Below are 12,744 nucleotides of genomic sequence, written 5' to 3'. Positions count from 1 at the left end.
TGCTTTTAAGTTCAAAATTTATACGGTAAAACTGTCTGTGCCAAAATAGCATCACATCCAATTTTATTTTGTGCTCTTTAAAAAAATGTTTTTGATTTCAAATTTTCAAAATTTCCCGGGATCAGATCTCATCACTGGATAGTCATTAAAATTTTTTCCATCAATATTTTCATATTTTTTTGGCACTAATCGAGATATTCTGCTTTGAAAGTGAAAATAATTAACCAAAGTGCAAGAGTTGCAGAGTTTTTCGTTCGATTTTTGGATTTTACATGTTCCGAAACGAAAACTGTAACATGTATATATATTACACATTCTTTATGTACCTATTCTTCTCTATACCTAATAATTCAAGAGATGTGCTGAATGATCGATCGAAATCTGCTCACCCAGTATAGTCTCTCATTTCGATTTATGATTCTCATTTATTATTCCGGAATACAAGTGGCGTCTGAAACTGAAATTTATACCTTTTACTCGTACATCTTGGAAATTTGGATAAAAATCGTTTAACTGTTCTTTTAATTGGTAACTATCGAGCTAATTAGGAGGAATTTATTACAAAATTATTTGGTATTCAGCATTTATATCCTCCTGATTGATAGTCCTTTCAATGAATTTTAATGATCACGAATTCACGAAACACTGATGATTTTACTGGTTTTTTCGTTTTTGGATTTTACATATAACAAAGCGTGTGGTTTGAAAATTTCAGGGATAATAAATTAAGAAAAACTACATATTATCCCATTAACAAATAATCATACAATTGTTGTGGTTAGACGCATATTATTAGGTCTGAAGCAGGTCTAAGCTCGAACTATATATCTTTTACACAACAAACGAAGGATAATTTTTGCTGAAGATTAGAATAATGGTAGATTCAACGTATTATGCGGGCTAATTATAAGATGTTTAAGAATACTGGCGTATCCATTGATTATTTTGGGGAGTTTAACTCGGGTCTCGGAATTACCGCTACTTTCGTTTTCTTCCGTAGGTGGCGTTTGAAAATGAAATGGTCATTAACGACTGTAAAATTTGATGAGAGCACCATAAGAAATGAAGCGGAAATCAAGTGAAGTACCAATAATCTTCTTAAAATCCAAGAAGGTTGGCCCCTTCAAAAGCACCCAGTTTTATTTGAACTTTTTCAACAGAATGGTCAATCGCGACCTTGATTTTGAGCTCTGATCAAAAACATCCTATATCTCGAAAACAAAGAAAGTTTCCAATTTGGGAACAGCCTGTATAGTAAAATGAATGTAGCACCCGAAAAAGATCCTACTTATTTCTGCAGTTGTCAATTTCTAGGATTAGAGATTTATCTCACGCCATTTTACCTTGAATATAGCAAGAAGCCGAATTCATATTATGAAAGCCCATAGTAAGATCTTGACTCCTTCCTATATTCGAAATAAAATGGAATGATATAAATCTTTAATTCTGGAAATTAACAACTTCAAAAATGAAGACGGTCTCTTACGGATTCACGCTTCACAAGACGAACGAAACGTCAACTATATGATGGATAAAGTACAGGCCAAATCATTACATTGATTAAGACGAAATTGAAGATCCAGTTGAAGGTTTTTACTGTCCACGTAAAAGTGGAGGCAAAACGTTGGGAACCTGCGCTTATATCGCAGGCATTTTATGGTTTTTGGGATACGCTTGTCATTAACTAAACACGAAGTACTCTAGCACAGCTTGCTAAAAAATGTTCAGAATTCCACCTCACGAAACACCGTGCAAGATGTCAATAATAAATAATCAAAAAGGAACAAAGTTTGTAGCCGATGATACTTGCTGAATCCCGCTTCATAGCAGATGAACATGCTGGATAGTGTACCATTCAAGAATTTTATATTCTTTTTTTATTTTATATTATTTTGCCTTAAATATTCCAATAAAAATAGCGAAATTACAAACCAATAATAAAAATTAAAAATTATATGTGCAAAACACCTTAGCAGTTACGTCTTCTACCTACTCATGTAAGTCATAAGTAACCCTAAACATTTAAAAACCTCGGCAGATAAATGAAGATTATCCCTTTTAGCTGCAGAGTAGCGAAAAAATTATTCAAATATGATCACTGGTTTTAAAGTTCTGAAAATATATGTTAGCTATTATCGCTGTCTTCTTTGGACACCTTATAACTTGGGAACCAGCATTGTCCAGAGTCATTTGATCAATTTTTCTCATTAATGGCATAAAGGTGTTATAAAAAATTTCAAATTAACCCCTTAAGAGGGATTTCCACCACGTGCCTTTTCGCTTAGCAGTCTAACTGTGATACCTATTCATTTCCCCTCTGACGCTCCTGCGATGACCGAACTTTTACGGTGTAAGAAGTCATCTTACGTATCTTTCTTCTCTCTTCGAAGTGAATAAGAAGAGAGCAGCACTGTACGACGGTCGATATTTTTTAACAAAATCAAGTTTTTTGGTAGGTTTTTTCTTAACGAATATTTTCAAAATATATCAGAGCTTTGTACTTTGTACATATCATTAATTTCATTGCAAAATACGAAAAGATACTAATTTTTTTTCATTCACCAATTAAAATGTGGAAATTATGATAAAAGACCATAAAAATGTCTGGTGGGACAAGAATTATTAGAACATTTCATGTTTTTCCTCGAAACGAAACTTACCGATATATTGAAGGTGCTTAAATACTTCATTCAAACTTGCAAAACTCCCATTTCGGCAAGAAGCTACTCATCGAAAATAAGAACAAAAAAAAAAATTCAGCTGCTCAGACAACTGACAAATGTCGACGTTGACGATTAGATAGATATATGTTTATTTCTCATTTAAATAAACATCACACTACCTAACACTCATCAAAGTTCATTACCGGATATCACGATTATTAATTGAATCTATGACATTTTTTTAGTGAATATAAAAAGATAATTAGTACCTGCTTTGAACACAACGACGAATAAACCATGCTACCTTGAATCTCAACCTCATTAAAGAACCACAATCCAATAAAAGTTTTATAATATTTTGGTAGTTAGCATATGTTTCTTACCGCGATGAAGTCTCTCCCACTCATTGTCATATTTTCAACTATTTTCTTCATGCAGGGATGTTTTTGCAAGTATATTGTGAGGAATATCAGAGAAGTTGCTGAGACATATCCCACCAAGTATGATAATATTGATGTTGGTTCAATTTTAGCGAGTGAAAGGTTGCTCAAAAATTACATGAATTGTCTATTGGACAAAGGACCTTGTTCTCCTGATGGACAATTACTAAGACGTGAGTTTTTGATTTATCTATGTTGTAGTACAATTGATTTTCCAGGAATTTAGACTAGATTCACCAAGTATGATGATTTGCTAAATAACAGTTAGCATAGTGAATCGTTCTAGCTGTAACTAATTTTTCCCATTTTGTAACGAAATTTTATATCTCTCTTCATTTTGTTAACACTCGTTTTCATTCTGAATCTGCATTTATAAAATCATTTTTCCCTCCTTTAAGGTCTGAAGATGACCAACAGTTCAAACCTAGTTCAAAATGTGAAACTTACATTATATGAACGTTCAACACATCTTCGTGGTTAAATTGAAAATCTACAAAAACTAGAACTAAAGTACAGTAAACTCTCGATAATTCGAACCTCGTTAACTCGAAATTTCAGAAAACTCGAATTATTTTGTTTAATGTTTTTTATTTCGACTCTTCTAGGTCTTTGTGATACCACTCAGAAGATAAACTTATTTAGAGCATTGTCGGATGAGGACAGATTCAAATAGCTAATTTTCAGCCAGCTTTTCGTTTATTTCAATGAATAAACTTCATCAGGGCCTGCAAGAATAATAATTGCAATTACAATCAGGAATGAACCTCAAGTGAGAGGCAGGGGCGAAAAAATCAACAATAGGACGCAATTGGGATCAGACTTATTTAGAGCTTTAACTCTTAATTTCTGAAACAAGCTTAAAAAATTTGAATGAAATGCTGCTGCGTTCATTCTTGAACTAATTTTTTAAGAGTAAATCAGTTAGAAAAATGTTGCTTCAAAATATACGAACAATAAAATTTTAATTGAATTAACTCTTTCGACGTTTTGGAGTCTAAATCATATTCCTTCATCAGACGAACTCTCAAAATATCCAGAATTTCATTGATAATTAAATCAATCGTTTATGTTCTCAAATGAGATTTTTGAACTCTATCCTCCTCTCAAACTGAAGAAGAATGAATAAGTACATCTAAAGTAAGATGATTATGTTTGGAAATCCTTGATGATCGAAATTAACTCAAGATTTACCTAATGACAATATAATAAAAAACTTTCTCTGAATAACACTTCCATCAACACCAAATAATAATTTACTCACATTTAAGATAAGTAATCATGGAAATAACTTGTTAAACTTGGTAGGTATTTATGTGTAATAATAACACATACATATCAGGGTTTTATGCAAAGTCCATAGATCAAATTCAACTTACCGAATCTTCTCGCAATTCAATTCGTTATGGATATCGTTGGTAACTTTGGCTATTCCTAAATACGAGTTTTTTTTTCGGATATCTTTGGATTGATTGTCAAACTGGTCTTTATCTGCATGAAAAGTTTGAGTTATTTTAGCAATATTTATTTCATTCATTTAAGTTCATTTTATTGCTATTTATACTACTTCGTGATCATATGAATTTATTCATTATTACTTTCTAAAAGTCTTTTCTCCGAACCGATAGCTCTATTATTTTTTATGTAATTTTAGAATTTTAAAACGGGAATGATCAAATTGATTATATCAGAATTATAAAAAATTCAAACAAAATATCGAAAAGAATGGGTAATGTAGTACCAGAGAAATAAAACGAAATGACCAAGGTACTTTTGGAATGTCATTAATAGCTTTTTCGTTTCCTCCGTAGAATTATATGATAAAATTATAGATGGCATTGTGTTGAAAATAGGTATTCCCTTCTATTTTTTAGGAGATAACACACACTTATATTAATTTGTTTTTCACAGAATATCTACCCGATGCTTTACAATCCGAATGTTCGAAATGCAGCGAAAAACAGAAAAAAATAGCTGGCACAGTTTTGTCAAACTTGCTACAAAATCATAAGGACTACTGGCAGCAACTTCTGAATAAATATGATACGGATGGTTCCTTTTTGAAAAAGCATCGAGGATTTGCCGCAGGAGAAGCTGAAGATTATTCAGATTTGGATGAAGCTAGAAAGTGATATTTTTGAATTTCGATAGTATAACTAATTATACGATGGAGAAGTGTATGAGTGGAATCTAAGATTAAATGTTTTTCAATCATCATTAATCATTAGAATTTTTGAGATTTTAATTTTGATGTCATCTAATTATTTGAATCTTCACCATATACTACTAAAATAAAACTACTGAATACTACTATATAAAACTAAAAGTGGTGACCCATTTTAAAAGATCCACTAATTTAACTCCTTGGGAAGAGTCTAGATTAAAATTTTTTAAATGAAAGTTTCTTAGCCTTTAGGTCCTTAGAGGACATTGAATGCAGACATTCAATGTGACCTTAAAGTTTGATTTCAAGGTCATGTTGATTTTTTTAATAGGGAATATATACATATTTTCCCTTGTAGAATCTCATTACTTACAATACAATACAATCTTTTTGCATAAATTACATGAAGAATCTCACAATTTCAGTGAAAACATACGTAGGTGATATTTTATAAAAAATAGGAATATTTCGTCTCTTTCGCTTTTGCAATAGAATGATTCGTTGTTGGGAGATGGAGTGCGTTATGCTGAAAATGGTTATGGTGAAAATCTTCTACACAAAAACGACTGAGCATATTATTTTGATGAGGAAGTGAGTACCTATTCATGAAAAGGCAATAACAAATCAAAAATTTTTTCAATCAAAAGATGCACACAAAAAATGAATTTATGGAATAGTAGAAATACATCAAATTGTTTTGATAGAAGAAAAAATTGTTGCTAATAATCTATTACCTGGTTCACAATAAAGTCCCGTATTTTCGAGGATATTGGATAGGAGGGCCATTGAGAGTGCTCAAACTTATTTCTTTCATCCTCAAGTTTTTTTCTGAAATATGAGATAAGCTTCATCTTATAAGAAATACATGAGAAAATTAAAATTTTCGATGAGAAATAAAATTTTTCGAATTCTAAGGAAAAAATTAGTAGTGCTGCAAGAGGAGATAATCGAGTTTAAAGTTTTCATAGACGTTATGTGGGAAATTATGCTTTCAAAGTTTTAATCTAATTGCAAGTTGCAATTTGCATAATTCTTACTCATTTACTGATTTTAAATTTCCAGCAGGCATTGAGTAATTTTTTTTTCAAATTTTATTACAATTATTTTTGCTTATTCAACTAAACGATCGTTTCCATATTGGACCGGTTCTCACGACGCGGCGTTTTGCATCTTCCTTTGATACTTGAGCTTACATTTGATATCTCCACCGTGTTGAGTCTTCCAAAGGCTGCTGCAATCCCTACTTTTAAATCGCTCAAGTCAGCGTCTTATTCATCAAATACCATGTCTTTGACTCTATCCCAGAGGTAGTAGTCACACGGATTCAAGTCTGGAGATTTCGGCGCCAACTCTAAAGATCCAAGCCAATACCTATAACCCTTTCATCGAATACCTCCCTCAAGTACTTCTTGATGATACCTGAAGTATGATCAGGCTCACCATCCCGCATGAACCAGTACAAGACAGGATTATCTAATGTTGGTACCACGTCATAGTCAAGGTACAATGACCATTCATCCGGCTCTAGATGAAGAATAAAGTCCCTACTACACCTCTAATCTCGGAGATACCAACCCATATCATGATACCTCGCTGGTCTATCTTCTTAGACTCACCTGTAATTCAAGGATTAGTACCAGCTCAATGAATTAGTATAGAGGTTTGCATGATCACTAAGCTGGAATGAGACTCCATCTGTCCACAGTATTTTATTAAAAAAAAGAGGGTGCACATCCGCCATCTGGAGTAATTTCTCGACCATAATCACCCTTCTGGGCTCATCTGGTTGTTTTAACTCATGAATGCTCCTCTTATGGTATACGTGACAGAGAAGGTCCTCTTTGAGTATTCTCTTGACGCTGCTTTGGCTTGTGTCTACTCCATAGCGCGTATCGCGCGTCATCTGAAGGGTCCCTGCAGAAGTTGCATCAACCAAATAGCTATTAGTGATACCCCTTACCTCACTTTTCTAATATTTCTAGGAGTTCTCGCTGTTACCGGTGAACTACTCAAGGAGAGCTTTTTTATCCTGTTTTCTACCATTCAAGACTTGTAAACTCAGTAGAGAGTCTTAGCGTCAGGTCAAATCCCATGCAGTCTTACAAGCTCACGTTGAATGATTGAGAAAGCATTTGGCCAAACACAAACTCTGCCCTGAAAGTGTATTTTTCGATGGTCAGATTAAAGCTATTGATGATGATCAGTTTGGTAAAACGGAACACGAAAGATTTCTAACCGATTTCAAACTTTCTTCTGCTTCTACTTCTGTCATACGAATTGATTCCACGATTATCTGTGGTCACTGGAAACGTCAAAACTGTGCTAGTATCATTTGCACCACATGATATTCTCAAGCGATTTTTTTCTTGATGATCTAGTAGTGTCGATTATTTTGATGATCGAGTACTGGAACTGGAGCGATTTTTAACTTTGGTGGTTCCAATACTACTAAGCAGTATTCACTATTAAACATTCACTATACATTTCGTTTTTCGCAAAAAAAATGATAATATGGTGTTCCTACAAAGCACTGATGTATTTTAAAAATATTCGTGAAGAACATCCTGCAAAAAATCATAACAGAAGAGGCAAAACTCTAATTTTGTGAGAATTTTTGAAATTACTCGTAAAGCACTTTCGACGAAACTATTGTGAATTTCCTACTTCTGCTGGTCATTCATTTGTTCTTATAACTCCGCACTTGAGGATATAAGGAAAATCATGAAGAATTTGAGTGCTCTATGACTCTCCTACCAAAAATTATAAGTCTCCCAAATGCGGGACTTCATTGTGTTGTGAACCGCCCTGTATAATTCTCTATTATTTCGGAAGAAAATCAATTCCCCCTCGATCCCCAATAACTTCACCTAATGAACTATAGTGAATTGTTATTTTGAATATTCGAGAAAATTTTGCTCTGATTACAGATTTTTTTCGATTGATTTGTTTTGAATGTTTTGCTTGGAAAGATCCTCCAGCAAAACTGTACTCCTTTTATATTGCAATGATATCCTTCACCATTTTGAATTCACATTTTACCGTAGGTTCACCTGATTAGTAGTCGGAAATGCAATGGTGGAGGATCAAACATCAAACACTAATTCTTCAAAACAATTTATAGAAGGCGCATTATTTATTATATTTCTGCTAAACCAAAAACAAAAACATTATTATCTCTTTGTCTTACCGGAAAACCACCAACAATAACAGATGAAGAAAAAAAACACAATATAACAAAACATATTGAGACAATTTTCACGAAGAATATAGCGCCTCGATGTACGTAGAGTAGGACTCACTTGCCCCTCGATATGGGGCAAGTGAAGCATTTTTTTTTGTCAGAAATTTTCAACTAAGATTTATTATTTTGTTAATTTTGTGTGTTTTGTGTATTAAATAAATATCTAAAGTTGTTTCTCAATCAACAAACATTGTTTCATTCGGGTTTTTGAGGAAGTATACCTCCTTAAATCTTAAGGTGTCTCAGTTGCCTCACCCTCCCCTATGCAGTAATTCTAAAATGATGTCCATTATTCTCTTTTTATGCCATCAATATTTGATTCTTTCACAGTGTTTTCTGCAGAAGCTGACTATCGATCATAATTAATAATGGTAACAATAAATACTTATTATTTCTTCAAGACATAGGTACCGGGTTTTTCACCATAATTTGACCCCCCTTTAACTTTGTCACTAAAAGAGGTACAAAAAAATGTTTTCTATAAAATTTTCAACGAAATCGACTAGTGTTTTTAGAAATGATTTCAAATAGTGAAATATATACAGGGTGGGCAACATATTGATAGCAACTTCATTCTTTCAAATGAAACACCCTGTATATTTTTCTATATTTGACTAGCTCATTTCTCCCTGATTTCGAATATATAACATATGTTTGGTCTATTTCTCTTATTCTGAGTACCACAGAGTTTCAAGAACCACCTGGCATGCTCTGAAATCAGTTTTCAAGTGGTAGGCTGCGATAACTCAAAATGTTTTTTTTTGCCTCACCCTCCCCTATGCAGTAATTCTAAAATGATGTCCATTATTCTCTTTTTATGCCATCAATATTTGATTCTTTCACAGTGTTTTCTGCAGAAGCTGACTATCGATCATAATTAATAATGGTAACAATAAATACTTATTATTTCTTCAAGACATAGGTACCGGGTTTTTCACCATAATTTGACCCCCCTTTAACTTTGTCACTAAAAGAGGTACAAAAAAATGTTTTCTATAAAATTTTCAACGAAATCGACTAGTGTTTTTAGAAATGATTTCAAAAAGTGAAATATATACAGCTTGGGCAACATATTGATAGCAACTTCAGTCTTTCAAATGAAACACCCTGTATATTTTTCTATATTTGACTAGCTCATTTCTCCCTGATTTCGAATATATAACATATGTTTGGTCTATTTCTCTTATTCTGTGTACCACAGAGTTTCAAGAACCACCTGGCATGCTCTGTAATCAGTTTTCAAGTGGTAGGCTGCGTTAACTCAAAATGTTTTTTTTGAGTTGGTAACGATAAGATATACGTTTTTCACTATAAATTGGAATTGGATGATTTGGATGCAACTCCATATATTCTCCCCTTGTAGCTTTCTTATTTTTATTGTTCTTCACATAAAGTGAAAATATTTACAATTTTTCCTCTTTCTGTGTATGAAACGTATATCGTTGCCAACGAGATAACTCAAAAAAGGGCATTTTGAAGTACCGCAGCCTTCCACTTGAAAACTGATTACTTAGCTTGCCAGGTGGCTCTTAAAATTTGAAACTTTGTGGTACTCAGAATAAGAGAAATAGACCAAACATATGTATATATATTGATATACTCGAAATCAGGGAAAAAAAAGCTAGTCAAATAGAGAAAAATATACAGGGTGTTCCATTTGAAAAAATGAAGTTGCAATCAATATGTTGCCCACTCTGTATATTTTTCGTTTTGTGAAGTTATTTTTGAAAACACTAGTCGATTTCGTGAAACTTTTGTAGAAAATATTTTTCTGTATCTCTTTCAGTAACAAAGTTAAAGGGGGGGTCAAATTATGGTAAAAAACCCGGTACAATTCAACTGAAAAAAAGTTTTTGGAGATTCTTTGAAACGAAAGGTAGGTGAGTACTTCAGTATGAATGAAGTACAAGTAATATAGAAATATGAAAAAATATATTTGATTCTTGATTTCATAATAAGAACATTGGGATAATTTGAAACCCAATTGATATAAATCAAAATAAATCAATCAGCGGAATAGTTAAAACAAATTAAATTCCAGAATGAACGAGTATTAAGCCAATGGGAATTATAGAAACTTTGATGAAAATTTAATTCGTTGCTGAGAGGAAAACATAAATTCTTTTGGAGATGTCTTCCTAATCAATTATCGCAATAATTAAGGAAGCTTCCGCCCAATTTTTATTTAATTTCATTCACATAATTTATAGCATATTCGCCTAATAGAATATTGTAATTACTAATTAGTTGGATATGTTTTTGAGACTAAATTCTTCAATTATCAGGTAATTAATCAAATTATTATTATAATTGATGGAATTTCAATATTATCATGGTTCTCGAGAAAAAAAAATAAATTGTAAGTACGCGATAATAATTAGGTAACTTCCGAACTTGTTTCAGGCTATCATTTTGTCCAAAGATCCTTAATTCTCCAATTTTGAGCTGACTATTTTCCTAAGTGATTCGGTACGACAAAATGATGTTTGTTTATGTTTATGTTTGTCGCGCCACCATGACCTCGATACTTCTTGAACAGATTATGATACGAAATGTTCAGGGTAGGTTTAGGATCTGAATATCTCAACTGAGTTCATTGATGGGCAAAATGTGGTCACTGTCCTGGAGTTATATTCGTATGAAATTTGGTTTTCTCCATGAATAAAGAAATATCCATAAAATCGAAACGGAATTTAGGACTCCGTTGCAGAATAGAGTAACGAATAATCATGCAGGATTCTTTTATCTTGAGATTGAAAAAAAAAATTTCTGAAATCTAGCCATCAGATTTCCCTAAAACTGTATGTGAAGTGTAAATATATAAAGTTCATTGATGAAATGTCGAGTTATCATAAAGTTCATATCTGTAGCTTTCACACGGCAAAAAATTAATTTCTGATTTGATCAGAAAGTTTTTGTGAGCGCGAATCTATTTGCTTGGAATTTTTTCGGTTATTTACAGGGAGGATCGAAGAAATGCCAACATGCGAAAAGGAGAGAATATAAGGAGTGTTTTGAGTTTATAGCAAGAAAACGCAGTACTTATTTTTTCAATTGTAGATTTCAATAAAAATATTGATTTCATCCGAAATAGATAAATTTGAATGCAATATTTTATTCTTTCATGAGTTCAACTTTTTCGAACATGCGGTGTATGCAAAAATATGAACTTCTGGCAAGAAAGCAACCCACTGTGAATTACAAACTTATTAGGGCGAGGAACGTAGAAGCATACAACAACCATTGACAGAGTTTTTTTTCACATTAATTAAACTGAAATTCTGTTACTCCCAGGCCACTTTAAGGTGCAAAATATTTAATTTGAATCTTTTTTGAGCTATACAACCAGTACACTGAACAACTTCAGTTATATTCTATTCTATTCAGGTCCTTTTGATATTATATGAACAAAGAGATAAGGAATAATTAAAGTCGCATCATTCTATTTTTACAGGAATTATTCTTCTTCCCTTTATGGGCAGAACATGTCTCCAGGTATGGTAAACCTTTGTTCTTTTTTGTCGATAATGTAACTCCTTATATTGAATAAAAACTCATCGCATTCATAAGATTGATATAATTTCGTTGTGTTCAAGAAGAAAACATGGTTCAAATGTGACTAATAAAACCAAAGAATTCCAACATACATATAAGGTAATCTGAAAGCGTGATTTACTATTTATAAATTTATTTAAAAAAATTTGATACTTTTTATCAGTGAATTATTAATTTTTTTCAAATCCTTACATTCTTTTTGTTATTCTGGTTTATCACTTCCATCAAATACTTCAGAATGCATTTCAGTCCATTCTGGATAACTTTGGTTTCACGTCTGTCTGTCGGCCTGTGTGTTCGCACTTCCTTGTAATATCCTTGCTTCAAGTCTTCTCCAATTTTAAAAAAGTTTAGGCCATACGTGACCCCTCACAAAATTCGACCCTCGAGTTGAAAGGTAGCTACTCCTACGACTTGAGCATGCGCTAAGATGGAATTCCTGCATTTTACTAGTCCCTTTTTGATGAAAATTGGTACGGATATTCGGATCGGGTTGTATACTATCAATAATTCAAGTTCTACGTGTCCCCTTTTTATGAAATTTGCACATTCAGGCTGCACATTGAGGGCTACGTAAGAATGTTATTCTTTTTTAATACTACATTGCGTTGCGAGTGTCAAAACTTCGCGAGAGATAATACAAACTCAGCCGTGGTGATTTATTAGTATTGTAGTGACTCTGTT

General features: G+C 32.7%; 1 protein-coding gene across 1 annotated transcript; it reads left to right on the top strand.

The window, feature by feature from the left end:
• Positions 1-2,944: 2,944 nt before the first annotated feature.
• LOC123677670 (ejaculatory bulb-specific protein 3-like) lies at positions 2,945-5,321 on the top strand. Its single transcript, XM_045614336.1, has 2 exons — positions 2,945-3,276; positions 5,012-5,321. The coding sequence occupies exons 1-2, from the start codon at positions 3,036-3,038 to the stop codon at positions 5,230-5,232; spliced, it is 462 nt and encodes a 153-aa protein (XP_045470292.1). The 5' UTR covers positions 2,945-3,035; the 3' UTR covers positions 5,233-5,321.
• The last annotated feature ends 7,423 nt before the right edge of the window (positions 5,322-12,744 follow it).

The sequence above is a fragment of the Harmonia axyridis genome, chromosome 1 (genome assembly GCF_914767665.1).
Source record: "Harmonia axyridis chromosome 1, icHarAxyr1.1, whole genome shotgun sequence".
Taxonomy (NCBI): domain Eukaryota; kingdom Metazoa; phylum Arthropoda; class Insecta; order Coleoptera; family Coccinellidae; genus Harmonia; species Harmonia axyridis.
This window is presented reverse-complemented; position numbering and strand designations above follow the sequence as displayed.